Source organism: Garra rufa, chromosome 8 (assembly GCF_049309525.1).
Source record: "Garra rufa chromosome 8, GarRuf1.0, whole genome shotgun sequence".
Classification (NCBI taxonomy): domain Eukaryota; kingdom Metazoa; phylum Chordata; class Actinopteri; order Cypriniformes; family Cyprinidae; genus Garra; species Garra rufa.
In genome coordinates this window covers 28,718,738-28,737,701 of record NC_133368.1, presented here as the reverse complement: position 1 = coordinate 28,737,701, position 18,964 = coordinate 28,718,738, and the positions used below count along the sequence as shown (strand labels likewise).

At 37.1% G+C, this 18,964-nt stretch overlaps 1 protein-coding gene across 1 annotated transcript in view; it reads left to right on the top strand.

Moving 5' to 3' along the window:
- The window catches only part of ptpn4a (protein tyrosine phosphatase non-receptor type 4a), an 81,615-nt gene that overhangs the window by 55,295 nt on the left and 7,356 nt on the right, over positions 1–18,964 (top strand). Inside the window, exons 12-26 of the mRNA XM_073845602.1 lie at positions 1,741–1,913; positions 3,064–3,132; positions 5,006–5,140; positions 6,560–6,721; positions 11,530–11,683; positions 13,506–13,589; positions 13,692–13,748; positions 14,055–14,211; positions 15,238–15,404; positions 16,125–16,215; positions 16,302–16,363; positions 16,470–16,616; positions 16,743–16,871; positions 17,443–17,591; positions 17,721–17,856. Of these exons, the coding sequence (XP_073701703.1) occupies positions 1,741–1,913; positions 3,064–3,132; positions 5,006–5,140; positions 6,560–6,721; positions 11,530–11,683; positions 13,506–13,589; positions 13,692–13,748; positions 14,055–14,211; positions 15,238–15,404; positions 16,125–16,215; positions 16,302–16,363; positions 16,470–16,616; positions 16,743–16,871; positions 17,443–17,591; positions 17,721–17,856 (1,872 nt within the window). The remainder of the gene's footprint in view (positions 1–1,740; positions 1,914–3,063; positions 3,133–5,005; positions 5,141–6,559; positions 6,722–11,529; positions 11,684–13,505; positions 13,590–13,691; positions 13,749–14,054; positions 14,212–15,237; positions 15,405–16,124; positions 16,216–16,301; positions 16,364–16,469; positions 16,617–16,742; positions 16,872–17,442; positions 17,592–17,720; positions 17,857–18,964) is intronic.

The following is an 18,964-nucleotide window of genomic DNA, read 5'->3' as shown; positions in this document are numbered from 1 at the left end:
AAAAAATATTGATTTCTCAATTTTAATTGATTCGTATTACTGCAAACTGTTATAGATTCTTAAATCCCAAGAAACGATTGGTTTAGCTTGTTTTCAGTAAATGAACGGAACATTGTACCTCGCCTCCCATCCAATAAATTGCAATAAGCTTTGCTTTGTTACTTTTGATGTGCAACAAAGTCTCAGACTTTAAATTTTGTCCATTTTATTGCAATTTTCAAACAATAAATGCCATTTTGGCACTAGTTAATGTGAAGTGACAGATCACTGCAACGCTTCAATTCACAAGAAGCGACGCATGAACTGATCATCCCCTCCGCTTAAATAGCAGTTTCAGCATGAAATAAACAAGAATAAACATCCAAAGGTCTGTTAAAACTTACAGAAATCCATATCCTGTCTCATGTAATCACTCAATCAGTGTTTCAACAGCTTGTAAATGTCACATTTACCTCAGAAAAAAATCTGGTGAAACTGACTCTCATTATACAGCATTTAAAGGAGAAGTCCGGTGTGATATTGGCCTAAAGTCTGTTGAATCATGATCCCGAGTGTGAACGCACCTTGCATATCTCATCTCGGTTTGTGTCCTGCAGTCCGAAATCTGGGGTCAGTTAGCCGATGCTAACAACAGGTTGTCAATGAGAGTGAACAGGGCATCGGAGTAGCCATGTAAATAAATCACTGTTTTATGCCATTTACGAGGCACAAAGTAGCTTTTGTCATTTTTTTTGTCTTGAGAAAATTTGGCATGTATTGTACCTGATATATGTCCAAAATAATCAATATTGAATCAGATTGGAAGTCACACCGAATGCTTGTAAATCAGTATTGAATCAAATCATGAAATTTGCATCAAAGCCCAGCCCTAACATTTGTATATGTTTGCATCCGTACTGTTTTCCTCTTACTGTTAGCTGATTACAATTTGTAAAACCATAATATGACCCCAACACACATCATCTCTCCCATTTACAAACTGCAGGGAGCAGTAATTCCTATTAATAAACCGTCTTGCTAGAGCAATATCAAATTAAAAAGCATATTGGCTCCCATTGCACCACTGATCTTTGTTTATTTGAAACCCCTCTATAATTACCGCCCTGCTGTCAGTGACGACGTGGAGAGAGATAGAGACTCTTTACAGCTTATTAATTATAGAGAGTAGATGATGCATTTTGCATGTGGGGGAGCGGGATGAGACCTGACATTAGAGTCGCGCCGATTGCTGAGACACGACGAGAACCCGTGTGCCTGAACCGGGTCTCCACAGCATCACAGACCCTCTGCTGGAGACCTCAAAACACCCCGGCAGTGTGAATAATGCACAGGGGCCTTTCAGAAGCAGTTGTACTAAAAGCAGAACTCAATGATGTCATGATCCATAATTGATGCCCAGATGGCACGACTTGCCTGAGTGGGTACGATTTCCTTGAATCCCGGTTGTAGCCCCTGCGATTTGCAGAACCAAAAACAGTCTGGGAAGTGCATTTACTCCCCTCTGGAGTCCCCAGTGACCAATGGAGTCTTGCAGATTGGAGTGTCAGTCCTAATAGGTCTCTCCAGAGCAGAGCTTTCTGGGTACTTTGGCCAGGTTTCAAACAGAGGCCCGTGTTCACGACAACATAACATTCAGAGCGGGGAATGTAAATGTCACTGACATCTCCTGTGTTTTGGGTTAAGCATGCAGTGTGCTTGATTTAATAGCCTTAAGATTTTTTTCTTTCTTTTTGTCTACAGCATGAGACAAGAGATACATTGCTCGGTTTCAACATGGTGAACTACAGGGCCTGTAAGAACCTCTGGAAGGCCTGTGTTGAACACCACACCTTCTTTCGGCTAGATCGGCCCGTTCCTCCGCAGAAGAACTTCTTTGCGCACTACTTCAGTTTGGGCTCCAAGTTCCGATACTGGTAAGACATTCCTAAATCCACTTACTTTTTTAAGTTTTCATTATAATTTCCTCATCCCCATGTCATCCAAGATGTTTATGTCTTTATTTCTTCAGTCAAAAGAAATTAAGGGTTTTCAGTGGTGGACAACGGGTTAAAGGTCCAAATTGCAGTTTCAGTGCAGCTTCAAAGGGCTCTACACGATCCCAGCCAAGGAATAAGGGTCTTATCTAGCGAAATGATTGGTCATTTTCTTAAAACAAAAATTATATACTTTTTAACCACAAATATTCGTCTTGCACCAGTCTGACCTCATGCATTATGTAGTCACGTTGGAAAGGTCACGTGTGACATGGGGGAAGTACCGACCCAGTGTTTACAAAGCGAATGTGCAAAAAAAAAAATTCAAATGCCCTTTACAAAAAAAGGTAAAACAACAATGTTGGTTGATTTTGAATTTGGAGGTTAACATGAACATGTAACCAGACAAAGAACTAACCACGTGTGACCTTTCCAATATTATTACGTAATACGTGAAGTTGTAGACCTGCATTGCAGAGCTAGTGCTAGATGAGCATTTGTGGTTAAAAAGTATATAATTATTATTTTTTTTTTAGAAAATGACCAATCGTTTTGCTTGATAGGACCCTTATTCCTTGTCTGGGATTGTGTAGAGACTTTCAAAGTTGCACTGAAACTGCAGTTTGTACCTTCAACCCATTGATCCCCATTGAAGTCCACTACATGGAGAAAAATCCTGAATGTTTTCCTTAAAAACCTTAATTTCTGTTTGACTGAAGAAAGACAGACATCAAAAGCTTGACCTTGGCCGACACTTACAAATACTCTAGTAAACCCTAGGTATAAACTTTTGAAAAATTGATGATGCTCTTTTAGCCAATTTTAGATATAGGTGAACTAGGAAGAGGAGGTGATCAATAATTCATCTTGCGATGCTTTCTAGATTTATAAGTGTTTATTGATGGTCACTACAGTATAATAAAACATACTTGAACTCTGTAGCTCTGAGTACTAAGAGCCTCATAAAAGCTCTGAATGTCATTCGTAGACTGATGAAAGCTGTCTATCTCTGGCAGGAATGTCACACTTTATGTTGTGAAATTGAGAAATACGGTTTGAATCCTGACAAACATTATACATCTCTTCACAGTGGGAGGACGGAAGCACAATCTGTTCAGTATGGCAAGGAGAAGGGAATCAAGGACAGAGTGTTTGCAAGGTAATGTGTGCTTGTACCTCTGGGATTTTGTGTTGGTGAATGGTCATGATATGTTCCTTCAGTTAGTGATCATTAGCATACTAATGTGTGAACTTTCTTAAAAAATAAACTACCAGCTGGTGAGGAGGAGTAACTTGGATCAGAAGGTGAACTTTAGAGGGATCTTCACATGAAGCATTAAAAGTCATGTTGAGATCAAACTCCTTTTTAAGCAAGTCAGATGACTCGGTGGTCACCCTCTTAGTAACACTCACAGGGAGATATTTCATGAAAGTACAGCTCTGGTCTACTAGAAATATCCTTATGCTTTAGTAATGTACACTACCAGTCAAAAGTTTTTGAATAGGAAGAATAAGTAAGTAAGATAAGTCTCTTATGCTCGCTAAAGCCTGCATTTATTTGCTTTGAAATTTAGCTTTGATCACAGGAATAAATTACACTTTAAAATATATTTGAAAAGAAAGCAGTTATTTTAAATAGTAAAAATAAATCACAAAATTGCTGCTTTTGCTGTACTTTAGATCAAATAGATGCAGGCTTGGTGATTTAAAAATCTTACTATTCAAAAACTTTTAAATGCTAGTGTTTCTTTTATTTTTTATTAAAGAAATCTCTCATGCTTACCAAGGCTGAATTTGCAAAATTATAAAAAAATAAAAAAATAAAAGCAGTAATGCTGTGAAATATTATCATATATGAAAACTGTTTTCTATGTTAATATATTTAATTATTTATTATATTTAAAACATTTTTTTTTTTGTGATTACATACCTGAAGACTGAAGTAATTACTGAAAATTCAGTGTCACATGATTCAAGAGAAATCATTCTAGTATGCTGATTTGGTCCTCAAGAATCTGAAAATGGTTGTACTGCTTAGTATTTTCATGAAAACATTGATGATAAATTGTCTACAGGATTCTTTGATGTATAGGAAGTTCAAAAGAACTGCATTTATTTGAAATAGAAATTGTTTCATGAATCTGCCTAAACAATTGTTACATGAATATATACACAGTAGTTACATAACAATATAAGTAAATGTCTTAATTGTCACTTTTTTACAATTCAGAGAATCCTTGCTGAATAAAAGTATTGATTTCTTAAAAAAAAAAAAAAACTAGACGATTAAGTCATATTAGAAATTTTCCAGTGAAATTCAGTACAAAATCCAGTACTTTTATTGTGCAGCTTTTTAGAGTTTAATATCCTTCTCTATCCATCTTTTATAAGATTGCTGACCAATACTAAGAATGGTGCATTCCAGAGATCTTGAACTGGAGCTGTACTGCTCAAGAAAACAAAAAAAAACAACTTTTCAAAAACCTGCAGCAATTTTTAACTTTGTACACTTAAATTGTTTAAAATGTGAACAGATGTTTTGTTCCCAAAATAATAACTGACAGTGCACTCTGTTCTGTCTGACTTTCAAAGTGGATATTATGAAAAAAAAATATGACGGGACTCTTGAATGTCAATATTTGGTAAAATTGCAATACAGTGGAAAGAGATATCTCACTAGAGGTTACTGTGTTAAAATGTACTGAACGTCTGGAGTTAAACATTCAAAATATAAATAAACCATTGTTAAACAATGTCTAGAGAACATGATAAACTTAGCTTTCTGTTTAAAAAAAACCTATATCAAAACAAAACAAATCTGTAATCGGTATTAAAACTTTATTTGGTGAAATATTATCTGACTTAATTAAGTTTCCATCAAAACAAAAGAGGTTTGTTTTAACACTCTTATGGTGTCCACTGGGTATGAACATACAGCTGCTCAGTGGAATAATATCTTGCTGTTAGCCAGGTAACGCCTTTGGCTCTACTGGGGTATTGTGGAGATTAAACAAATGTGTTTCATCTCTTAGATCTCCCAGCAAACCCCTGGGCAGAAAGTTGATGGGTGTGACAGATTGGGAATCAGTGAGCAGGAACTCACTGTCTGAAGAAAGGCTGGAGACCCGTAGCCTACCCACCCGCTCGCCCCCTGGGACGCCCAACCAGTGAGTGCATCTCTGTTTTAGTGAAACACCCAACCTAATAAGCAAATAAACCGAACTTTTGATTAATAATATGCATTGGTAAGAACTTCATTTAGACAGCTTTAAAAGCGATTTTCAATATTTCGATTTTTTTTTTTTAACCTCCAATTCCAGGTTTTCAAATAGTTGTATCTCTGCCAATTATTGTCCTATCCTAACAAACCATACATCAGTAGAAAGCTTATTTATCTCAATCTATAAATTGACCCTTATGACTAGTTTTGTGGTCCAAGGTTTTTTTTTGCCTTTTTCATACTATTTTCATGACAATTAAACACATTTTTTGCCCAAATTTTAGTGGAATTTGTTTCTTTCTTTCTTTTTTGTCCCCCGTTATTACTAGTAATGATTGTCACTAAAAACATTACTGTAATACAGTATTGTTTATACCATAATACTTTTTTTTTCAGTCAAATGACATGACAATGTCACTTGCTATTATTTTTAATGGTCCTAAGGCTCACTTTCCTAAAGCAAAATATGCTTTAATTTCCCCCACCTTTGATTTAGAGGAAAAGTATGACCTAGACATCTTCTTGACAGGTTTTGTGAGTTTTACCCATCAAGGAAGTCAGGGAGTCACTCTCTGTCAAAGATACAAAGATAGACTTCCGCATTATTACTAAACCTATAGAGGGAGTTTTCAGGAAGAGAGTCCAGATTGTAAAATTAATAAGTAGGGTAAGTGTTAGTATTAACACCTAGTATGTGTTACATCATACTATAATGTACTATAATGCATTGTAGGTCTGTCACAATCGTCAATTTTGTACTGACAAGATTACTACGATTATTAAATGATTAAACTGACAAGCCTTCATTTCATATAAAGGATGATTTTCTATCTACAATTGAGGTCAAAAGTTTACATAAGTTTACAGTTTGCGGAATCTGCAAAATGTTAATAATTTTACCAAAATAAGAGGAATCCTACAAAATGCATATACTTTTTTTTTGGTACTGACCTGAATAAGATATTTCACATAAATAATCTTTACATGTAGTCCATAACAGAAAAATTTATAAAAAATTGCCCTGTTCCAAAGTTTACATACACTTGATACTTTAATACTTGTTTTTACCTGAATGATCCACTTGAAAAGTTTTTGAATTTGAAGATCAGGGTAAATTTAACTTATTTTGTCTTCTGGGAAACATGTAAGTAGCTTCTGAAAGGGCAGTACTAAATGAAAAAATATAGAATATTTAGGCAAGATAAGAACAATTTACGCACCTTCATTCTGTTCAAAAGTTTACACTCCAGGAACTTAATGAATCAAATTTTTGTTTTTTTAATCCTTATTTGAATGGGAAAATGTGATTGATATTTCACTGCACAGTTACCACGGCTATCAGCAACTGTAAATGTTCTGTCAACAGTAGGAACTCCTTATTTGTGCAAGAGGGTCCTCGGCTACGGCCCTCTTCCATGGGTCACCTGGTGGACCATGTCATCCATGCCTCTCCCAGCCTTCCTGTTTTCTCCAATCACAAATCAGCTTCCTCTACACAAGCTAACAGCATCAGCCTGGAGTCTACGCCGTAAGTACATCCTCTTCTTCAATAACAAAACAATTCATCCTCAAGAACTGCTTTATTATCATTAATGGTGCTTCCTAAGGTTCCTCCTGTGTTCAAACTCGCTTAAACAACCACATAGCAGTGGATTATGCCGTTTAAGGAAAAGACTGTTTAGATGTCCTAGTCAGATGTATGAAATGCTGCTATTTTATTCCAAGTAATTTCAGTGACATTTTATTTGAAACTTTGGAGTTTCTTAAATCCCCAAAAGATTACCCTAGAAAACAAACTCTTTTAGCAGACGTTTGGTATACTCACTTTTAAAAAAAAATAATACTCTGGACTAGGCCTATTTGCTTATTCATACTGCAGTGCCACTCTAACTTTTTGAAACATTAAATCATTTTGGTTATTATAAAACACTATTTGCAGAAGCCACATAATTTAGTGCAAAAAAACAGAAGCTGAAGTCTGTTCCTCAAATGGGAAAAGTGGTTTTACTGCACTAAAACCATCTTTTATTGGCTGTTTGTTTTTTCTCTGCCTTCCAATCACAGCTACCACCCTCTGTCTGCGCCCTTAAATGGCCCCGAATGGAAACTAAACGCACGCTGCTCAGCTGTAAAATGTGTTTACCGCTCTCATAGCATTGGGCACAGACCTTTGGATTTTAACGGTGCATGGTAAACATGTCAAGCTCTTTGTGATCCTCTTGAATAGGTCTGCAGTATACTTAAGCCTAATGACATTGCCAGTGGCAGATAGGCTATTTGCATGGCATGTGGTTGTTTTGACTTGGTTTCCCGAGCTAGTTTAATAGATAAATAACAGCTCATCCCCCTTTCCTTTGTTTTAGTCTTTAAGCTGTTGTAGAAATGACCTGTTTACAGTTGGGTGTCACCACATAACCTGTGTGATAATGGGTTGTCGCAAAAAAAAAAAAAAAAACAGCAACCCAAAAACGTTATTCTTAATCGATTGCTTTTAAAGATATAGTTTACCCAAAAATAAATGAAAATTCTATCATTAGTTACTCCCCCTCATGTCGTTCCAAACCCGTAAGACCTTCGCTCATCTTTGGAACACAAGTTACAATATTTTTGATGAAAGCTGAGACCCTGACCCTGCATAGACAGCAACACAACTGACACATTCAAAGCCCAGAAAGGTAGTAAGGCCGTTATTATAATCGTCCATGTTACATCAGTAGTCAGAGACTGACACGGAAGAGAAGAAATTGTTAAATAAAGTTATTATTTTTGGATACTTTGTGCACAAAAAGTATTCTTGTAGTTTCATAAAATTAGGGTTGAACCATTTATGTCACATGGACTATTTTAATAATGTCCTTACAACATTTTTGGGCCTTGAATGTGTAAGTTGCATTGCTGTCTATGCAGGGTCAGAAATCTCTCAGAATTCATCAAAATATATTAATTTGTATTCCAAAGATGAATGAAGGTCTTACAGGTTTGGAACTACATGGGTGAGTAATTAATGACAGAATTTTTATTTTTGACTAAACTAATCCTATGAGACGAGTCAGTTGTGACCATTTAAGGTAATATGACGGCACCTGCTGTGTCAGAAAATTACTTACATTAATAGTTCACTTATAAAAAAGGGCATTCTGTCATTATTTAGTCACCCTCATGTCATTCCAAACCCCTATGCATTTCTTTTTTTCTTCTGGAGAACACAAAAAATAAGAATGTTAATAACCAAAGAGTTTCAGTTCCCATTGACTTCTATTGTATTTTATTTTCCATGTAATGTAAGTCATTAGGAACCGAAACTGTTTGGTTGTCAGCATTCTTTAAACTGTCTCATATGTTACACAGAACAAAAAGTCATACAAGTTCGGAACGGCATGAGGGTGAGTAAATGATGACTGAGTTTTCATTTTTGGGTCAAGTATCACTTGATAAAGGATATTTTCTGGTGCCAATTATATTTTTACATCTGACAGATTCTACAATGCTTACAATTTACTCATTTCAACAGAAGTTTCTATGAGTTTACAATACAAAATTCTATGTTTCTATGTGTAAAAAATGCAAAATATCACCTATAACACCTACATGTCCTAACCAGCCACAGCTTAAAATGTGTGATTGTATATTTTGTCAAATGCTTGGTTTCTAATTATGTGGCATTGCTGAGCTACCATATTCACAAACTATGAATATTGTTGGCTGTGCAATGAATTCCTTATGTTTTCTATTGTGAGTGGATTTGGATAAAAGTATCTATTAAATGCATGAATGTAAATTGCTCTGGGTAACCCTGCCAACAGTGAAATTTCATTAGTCCAACATCTGGTTTGAAATCTGTAATACACATCAGATATTTTTCAGGACAATGTGTGAATTAAATTTTCTTCACAACGGAGTTTGAATGTGATTAATCACAGAAAATTTAAATGTAAAACAGGTGAGAGAGAAACAGTAGTAGACATTTGGCATATCTTAGAGTCTGTCAGAGATGTTTATTGGAACAGTATACTATGGGCCAGATTTACTGAACAGGCCAAATTTAGTAAATCCTGACAGTACTATTTTACCGCCAAAAGGCGGTTTGCTTTGGCGCAATCTGTTAGTAAATTTGGTCAATGTGTGTCATCATTGTCATTATTATTGTCATTTCTTAATGTATCATTTAGAGGAACTGAATATGAATACGTATTTCTTGACACACAGATGCATACTTAATATATGTTCCATAATGCTTTCTCTTCTGCTTTGTCTTCATGTACACCTAAAGAATAGACCAAAATGGGCACACAGTCGGCATATACCCAAACCCGACAGGACTCCAGAGATATCTAGTTTTGCAGATTATTTTTGACTGATTCATTAAAAAAATCAGGTCATAAGAATCATTTGTTTGATTACAACTACTTATTTTAATATCAGCTTTATATTACCTATTGATCACCCTGTTCTCCAAGATAACAGTATCGGCCATAAAGAAAATCTAATCAATATTGGTTGACAATTATATTTTAATATCAGCTTTATATCGGCTGTTAGTCACCCTGCCCTCTGACATCGTATTCACCAAAAAAATCTATATCGGTTGACAACTACTTATTTTAATATCAGCTTAATATTGCCCATTGGTCACCCTGCTCTTCTTGATATCGGTATCGGCCATACAAAAAAATCTAATTAATATCGGTTGACAGCTACTTATTTTAATATTGACTTTCTATTGGCCATTGGTCAACCTGCTCTCTAAGATATCGGTATCGGCCTAAGGAAAATTCTAATTATTATCGATTTACCACTACTTATTTTAATATTGGATTTATATTTGGCAGTGGTCACCCTGCTCTCTAAGACATTGGTATCGGCCAAAAATAACAAAAACAAATTAATATCGGTTGACAACTACTTACTTTAATATTGGATTTACATTGGACATTAGTCACCGTTCTCTCTAAGATATCGGTATCGACCAAAAATAACAAAAACAAATTAATATTGGTTGGCAACTACGTATTTTAATATTGAGTTTATGTTGGCCATTAGTCACCGTTCTCTCTAAGACAGTGGTTCTCAATCCTGGTCCTGGGGGACCCCTGCTCTGCACATTTTGCATGTCTCCCTTATTTAACCCACCTGATTGAGATCATCAGCTCATTAGTAGAGATCCATGAACTGAACTAACAAGCTGAAGATCTCAATCAGGTGTGTTAAATAAGAGAGACATGCAAAATGTGCAGAGCAGGGGTCCTCCAGGACCAGGATTGAGAACCACTGCTCTAAGATATCGGCATCGGCCAATAAAAACAAAAAAAAAAACAAATTAATATCTGTTGACGACAACTTATTTTAATATTGGATTTATATTTGCCAGTGGTCACCCTGCTCTCTACGATATCGGTATTGACCAAAAATAACAAAAACAAATTAATATTGGTTGACAACTAGGTATTTTAATATTGGGTTTATATTGGCCATTGGTCACCCTTCTCTATAAGATATCGGTATCGGCCAGAAAAAAACCCCAAAACAAAACAAAACAAAAAAAATTTAATATCGGTTGACAACTACTTATTTTAATATTGGATTTATATTTGCCAATGGTCACCCTGCTCTCTAAGATATCGGTATCGGCCAAAAATAACAAAAACAAATTAATATCGGTTGAGAACTACTTATTTTAATATTGGATTTATATTGGCCATTGGTCACCCTGCTCTCTAAAATTAAATTAATATGTTTTGTTTCTCTGCTATCTGTAGATAAACACACACTTGCTCTACATGACCTTTGGCCTGCTCAGCTGCTTTGTATGTGTGTGATGTGTTCAGTTTGGGTCAGAGTGGTCACTTTCTGACACAATGCAGGGGTGAGAACAAGACTAGAAATGAACACAAAAGCCAAATGGGGTCAGTGGGAGCCAACGTACACACCCTTACACCCTATATACAAACACAGATATTTGTGACCCTACGTGGTGTGCTGTTCATTGGAAGAATGCGCCCAAGTGTGAAACCTAAAACACAAGTGTGTTGCATAATTCAGTGGTTCACTGGATTGTCACAGTATAATGTGGTCAGTTCATCTGAATGAAAGGTACTGAGCTGAATTGTGCTGAACCTGTTTGACATCTCTGATAGCTGGTTGATGCATCTAAAATCATTCATGTGTTAGAGAAAATTATGGTTTTGAAGCTCTTTTATAAAAGAGATATTTCACCCTGAAATGAATGGTGTCGATCCAAACTTGTTTGAGACTCGTTTTATCTGTGAAACACAAAAGGTAATGGTTTGTTGCTCTTTCATTTATGTATTTATTTACATTTCTTCCTCAATTTAAAAGGTCTCCGGAAGGAGTTGAAGGCCCGCCCCCTGCCCTCCCACCCAAACAGTCCCGGAAGAATCTGAGCCAGCTTATACTGTCCCACTCCCAACAGGACTTGGACAACCACATCAATGAAATGTACGATGTCCCCATAGCAACAGACAAGGCTACGGTAAGAATACATCTACTGACTCACTCGACCCAGACTGTCTGTGTGCTACTTTGTTGTTCCTCTTTCCAAAGTTGGCATTAATAGTCCTGCATCCCTCCCTTCCATGGTATACCGCTGATGTGGTTACACTTTCAAAAAGTAATAAAGCTCTTGGTGGTTTGGTGCATGCTGTTCATTGCACATAAATCATTTTCATTGCCTTGTGCAGTGTGAGTTAATATTTTGGACGTTTTTTTATATCTTTCACAAAGCATTGTTTGTGAAATCCAATAATACATTTTATGTATGTAGTATCTTTAATATTTAAAATGCTTGGTGTTTCATTCAATATACAGCAAAAACACAAATAATAAGGATGACAGTAAAAGATTAAAATTAATTTTAAGTTGTCTTCAAAAGCTGTTCAGAAATGTAAATTTAGAAAAGTCCTTCAGGTCCCAGTTTCTTTGGTTTTTCAGCACTATTTTTGTGCTGAATTTTGAACTCTTTCCAACAATGACTATGATTTTGAAATCCATCTTTTCACACTGAGGACAACTAAGTGACTCATATGCAACTATTACAGAAGGCAAAATGCTCACTGGTGCTTTAGAAGAAAAATCAATGCATTACGTATGTGAGGATGTAAACTTTTGAATGAAAAAAGGGACTAAATGTTATATTTGGGGCAGCCGTGGCCTAATGGTTAGAGAGTTGGACTTGTAACCCAAAGGTTGCAGGTTCGAGTCTCAGGTCCGGCAGGGATTGTAGGTGGGGGGTGTGAATATACAGCACTCTCTCCACCCTCAATACCACGGCTGAGGTGAGTCCCTTGAGCAAGGCACCGTTCCCCCAACTGCTCCCCGGGCGCCGCAGCAATGGCTGCCCACTGCTCCGGGTGTGTGTTCACGGTGTGTGTGTGTTCACTACTGTGTGTGTGCACTTGGATGGGTTAAATGCAGAGCACAAATTCCTAGTATGGGTCACCATACTTGGCCTCACTTCACCTCCTTTCCTTTCCTCCTTTCCTTCATTTGTTTAATTTAGTCCTGCCTTCATAAGCTACAAAAGATACTTCACCCCTGGCTCCTTCTGAAGCATCAGTGAGCGTTTTTTTTAACTTTCTGTAATAGTTGCATATGAGTCCCTCAGATGTCCTCAGTGTGAAAAGACCAAAAACCAAAGAATCTGTAGGACCTAAGGGACATTTCTGAAGAACAACAGTCAGTCAACTTTTAAACAAGATCATTTTTATAAATTCAACTATTATTTACTCCTGTGGACTATATGTAAACATCTTTATTTATGTTAAAAATCTTATTCAGGTCAGTACTAAAAAAAAAAAAAAAAACATTTTGTATGATTCCTCTTATTTTGGTAAAATAATTGACATTTGCAGATTCTGCAAGGTGTATGTAAACTGTTTGACTTCAACTGTATTTTGAAGAAAATGAGCATCCAAACAGTTGTTTGACTTCTATAGTATGGGGAAAAAACACTGTGAAAGTCAATGGGGACCGGAAACTGTTTGGTAACCCACATTTTTCAAAATATCATCTTTTGGGGTGAACTGTGCCTTTAAGCAGCTTCACCTGATCTCTGAAGGTATACATGTCAGTGTGCAAATAAAACAGCTTAGGAAGATCTCAAACAATGATTCGAAATATGTTTGAACACACATTCAGAAATGTGTCAAGGTGCCAAATCATACATTGCTTTAAAAAACCAAAACCTGTACTTAACGGAAACCAATGCAAATGAGCTAAAACCAGTGAAATGTTCTGTTTTAGATTTGTTTACAGCTTGAGAAACTGACATGCAATTTTTTTTCTCGCTTATTTAGCCCAATGGAGTCATTCCTCATGACAATCTTGTACTGATCAAGATGAAACCAGATGAGAATGGGAGATTTGGGTTTAATGTGAAGGTAAAACACTATCTGCATCTGTCCTTTTCTGTGATTGATTGTTAAAGATTTTATGATTCCATTGCCATCAACTCTCTCTCTTTCTCTCTCCCTGCTTTTTAGGGTGGCTCTGATCAGAAGATGCCCATTATCGTGTCTCGAGTAGCGCCTGGAACATCGGTATGTTTAATAGGCTGTTTAATGCCATAAATACTGTAGTATTACCCTTTATAGGGCAGCTGTGACTACATCTGAAGACAATAAAGACAGATTCATTGAAGAGTGACCCCTGTAGGATTAGCAGTGAACTGTCCTATATGTCAGTGTTTTGTTTATGCCTGTGTTATTCTGCTTTCCAATCCTTTCAATAACTGGATATGGATATTTCTGACTTGATTTTAAAATAATCAGAATAATGCATTAAAACCTAATTTGTCATCTAATGACAAGTAATTTCATCATTTTCTGTCTGTGTCTCCTCTCTAGGCTGATTTGTGTGTGCCTCGACTCAATGAGGGCGATCAGGTCGTGCTGATCAATGGTCGAGATATTGCAGAGCACACGCATGATCAGGTGGTCATGTTCATCAAGGCCAGCTGTGAAAGCCACTCGGGGGAGCTTATCCTGTTGGTGCGACCCAATGGTGAGCAGTGTTCTGATTCATACATTAGTATTTTGCTGCCTTCTGCTAAAATAACTATATTTACCATTCAAATTTAGGTTAGGTTGTTTTTTTTTTAACAAATTTAATGTACTCAACCCATTGTCATCCAAGATGTTCATGTCTTTCTTCAGTCATAAAGAAATTGTTCTTTGAAGAAAACATTTCAGGAATTATGGTCAATATAGTGGACTTCTATGGTGCCTGTAAATTTGAACTTCCAAAATGCAGTTTAAATGCAGCTTCAAAGGGCTCTAAATGATCCCAGCTGAGGAAGAAGTGTTTTCCCATTTTCTTAAAAAAAATAAATAAATAAAAAAAATAAATAATAATATATATATATATATATATATATATATATACATTTTAACGTCAAATGCTCGTCTTATCTTGTTCTGCCATGCACATGTGTACTCTGTGTAATCAGGGTATGTAAAAAAAAAAAAAAAAAAAAAACTCTCATTTTTTCCTCCAACTTCAAAATCATCCTACATTGCTGTAGAAGTACCAACCCAGTGTTTACAAAATGAACATGCAAAGAAAGTCAAACACCCTTTACAAAAAAAAAGTAAAACAGCTATTTAGGACGATTTTGAAGTTGGAGGAGAAAATAAGATGGGAGTTTTTTGACATACCCTAACTGCCATAAACTGGAATACACAGACTTCAAGCAGAGCTAGGCAAGATGAGCATTTGGAGTTAAAATGTATATAAATTGTCAATTTTTTGTAGAAAATAATAATCGTTTCGGTAGATAAGACCCTTATTCCTCAGCTGGAATCACTTAAAGCCATTTGAAGCTGCATTTAAACTGTATTTTGGACGTTTCAAACTCACAGGCACCATAGAAGTCCACTATATGGAGAAATGTTTTCCTTTCGAAACATAATTTCTTTACGACTGAAGAAAGAAAGACATGAACATTTTTGATGACAAGGGGGTGAGTACATTATCTGTACATTTTTCTTTATCACATTGCCATCACCTTAATTGTCTCTCCTTGCGTAGCTATCTACGATGTGGTTGAGGAGAAATTGGAGACAGAGCCAGATTTTCAATACATCCCAGAGAAATCTCCCACAGACCCATCACAGCTGGACCAGGATGCCTGGAGGGACTCAATGCTGCAGTTAAAGGAGGGTCTCAACAGTGCTACAATACTGGCCCAGTTTGATGTGAGTAAACAGACTGATTCTAAAACAATTTAAATGTTTGACTCCATAAAAGATTACAAATAGTGAGCACCATCATAATTTGTCTTTTGTTCTCAAGTTCATATGCAATTGTTTATCTAAATTGCTCATTTACAGCATGCTCTGAAATCCACAGCAATCAGTGTTATGCAGGATGTGGTCATATCAAAAGAACTTCCTATTACTTCCTGTCTTTCATCAGGCAGCTCTAATATCTTCCTGTTAGTGTGTGTAGGCCTTGTGTATGTGAATATGTTGATCAAAATGTGCAATATAAGACTCGAGGAGACTTGTTCCTATATAGCACTTGTCACTAAACCCCAGCAGGATTTAAGATACTAGTTCTACAGTGCAGAAACATGCATTATTTATGTGTTGAAAATGCTTCCCTGTCATGAGGTATCCAGTTTTGGACAGATATACAGTCAAATAAAATATGATATATGTTGTATTCGCATATAGCGCATGTATTTATGAGAAAAGCACCGGGTGAAATGTCCTTGGAACCCTACCTTCTCACATTTTTAAACACAAAAATACATGCGTTTAAATACAGCTAATATTTTAGGCACAATCCTACCAGATTTCTGTAGTGACTCCGGCAATGCATATAAAAGCACATAAAAGTGGAAAAGAAGGTTTGAATACTGAAGGTCATACTTAAAGATGTGTGTCTCTTAATGACTTCCTTTTATTTTAAAGCAACTGTATCGGAAAAGGCCCGGAATGACAATGTCATGTGCCAAATTACCTCAGAATATTTCCAAAAACCGCTACAGAGACATCTCACCTTGTGAGTATCACCGCATGCCATTCCTTTTTATTGATTACCAGTGGAACTGCTAAAACATGAATACATTTTTGTTGTTTTCTTGTCAGATGATGCAACTAGAGTCATCTTGAAAGGCACAGATGACTACATCAATGCAAATTACATCAACGTAAGTGACTCATATTTATTTTATTGTCTGCACCAAACTCATACACCCATGGAATGATGGACTGTGGTTAATAGCCCTTCATAATGTTGTTTTGACATGTTCACAGATGGAAATCCCTGCCTCCAGTCTCATAAACCGCTATATCGCCTGCCAGGGGCCGCTGCCCAATACGTGCCCAGATTTCTGGCAGATGACGTGGGAGCAAGGCTCCTCTTTGGTAGTCATGCTTACTACTCAGGTCGAGCGAGGACGTGTATGTATCTCTTGATCTTTGACATTGTAATTGATGGGTTTTATTTTAACATAGGAATTGTTCATTGGAATCAGTCCGTTCTTAAATCTTCTTGAGCTTACTTCATTTGATCCCTTTCTACCACAGGTGAAGTGCCATCAGTACTGGCCGAATCCTTCAGGTAGCGCTACATACGGTGGCTTTCAGGTTTCCTGCCAGACTGAGGAAGGCAACTCTGCTTTCTTGGTTAGAGATATGACTCTGAGTCACAATGAGGTGAGTTGTATTACAGATTTGCATGTATTCTTAATTTGAGCTAAACCATGTAATGTTGCAGTTCCTGAGAAAGTTACCAAATTTATGTTTGATTTACTTGCTTAAAGGGATAGTTAACTTAAAACTAAAAATTTGTCATTTACTCACTCTTATGTCATTCTAAAACTTCTGAAATGTGGTAACCAAACAGTTTTGCTACCCTTTGATTTTTATTGTATGGCCAAAAAAACATTTAGACATCAGAATATCTTTCATTCAACAAACATAACAAAAACAGACGCGGAGCCATCCAGGTTCTATGTCAGGTGTTTCAGCTCTCTGATTTCATCAATAATATCTTAATTTGTGTTTCAAAGATAAACAAATGTCTTACGGGTTTGGAATGACGTGAGGTTGAGTAATTAATGACAGAATTTTCATTTGTGGGTGAACTGTCACTGTCAGCCAATGGTTGCTTGCATTAGGCACTTGGAAAATGTTAATTTTGAACTCCAGGGTTTTGTTTAATTTTTCATGATTCCATTATAATGGTGTCATTTTGTGAATGTTGCTTTGTTGTGTGTGCTGTTAGAGTGGGGAAAGCAGGGAATTAACCCAAATCCAGTACCTGGCGTGGCCTGATCATGGTGTACCAGATGACTCAACGGACTTCCTGGATTTCGTGACTCTTGTCCGGAGTAAACGAGCTGGGAAGGATGAGCCTGTTGTGGTCCACTGCAGGTAATTCATATATCTATATTACAAAGTAGTTTCTAAATGTATTTATCCGAAGTGAATTACTGTGTAATCAAGTCTTGGCTTACCATTTCCCCTTTTTATCCCTCCCCCTCTCCGTCTTCCGTATCCCAGCGCTGGGATTGGCCGGACGGGAGTTCTCATCACCATGGAGACGGCAATGTGTCTGATGGAGTGTGGCCAACCGGTGTATCCATTAGAAATTGTGAGAACTATGCGGGATCAGAGGGCCATGATGATTCAGACTCCTGTAAGTTCCACCTTCTTTATTCCTGTCATTATCTCCGTCAGTCTTCCACTGGGGGTTTGTCATTGGCTTTCTGCCTTCGGTTGCTGGGAAGAGGTGTGACATGTTAAATAAACAGCAAAAATGAATTTGTGACTTTTTCACTCATTTAAAATACAGCAGCAGGCTGTAATATTTCCATCTACAGTGTACCCGGAAAGTATTCACAGCCCCTCACTTTTTCCACAATTTGTTATGTTACAGCCTTATTCCAAAATGGATTAAATTCATTATTTTCCTCTAAATTCTACAAACAATACCCCATAATGACAACATGAAAGAAGATAGTTTGAAACCTTTGCAAATTTATTTAAAAAAATGAATAAATAAAAAGTCATGTGCATAAGTATTCACCGCCTTTGCTCATTACTTTTGTTAAAGCACCTTTGGCATCAATTACAGCCTCAAGTCTTTTTGAGTATGATGCTACAAGCTTTGCACACCTGGATTTCTGCTATGATTCTTTGCAGTACCTCTCAAGCTCCATCAGGTTGAATCAGGGAGCGTGAATGCACAGACATTTTCAGATCTTTCCAGAGATGTTCAATCGGGTTTAAGTCTGGGCTCTGGCTGGGCCACTCAAGGACATTCACAGAGTTGTCCCGTAGCCATTCCTTTGTTATCTTGACTGTGTGCTTATGGTTGTTGTCCTGTTGAAAGATGAACCGTCGCTCCAGTCTGAGGTCCAGAGCGATTGGGACTAGTTTCTGAGTTCCTACCGTTGAAAAAGATCCCCACAGCATGATGCTGCCACCACCATGCTTTACTGTAGCGATGGTATTGGCCAGGTGATGAGCGGTGCCTGGGGTCCTCCAGACATGATGCTTGGCATTCAGGCCAAAGAGTTCAGTCATTTGTTTCTCATGGTCTGAGAGTCCTTCAGGTGCCTTTTGACAGACTCCAGGCAGGCTGTCATGTGCCTTTTACTGTGGAGTGGCTTCCGTCTGGCCACTCTACCATACAGGCCTGATTGGTGGAGTGCTGCAGAGATGGTTGTTCTTCTGGAAGGTTCTCCTCTCTCCACAGAGAAATGCTGGAGCTCTTTCAGAGTGACCATCAGGTTCTTGGTCTC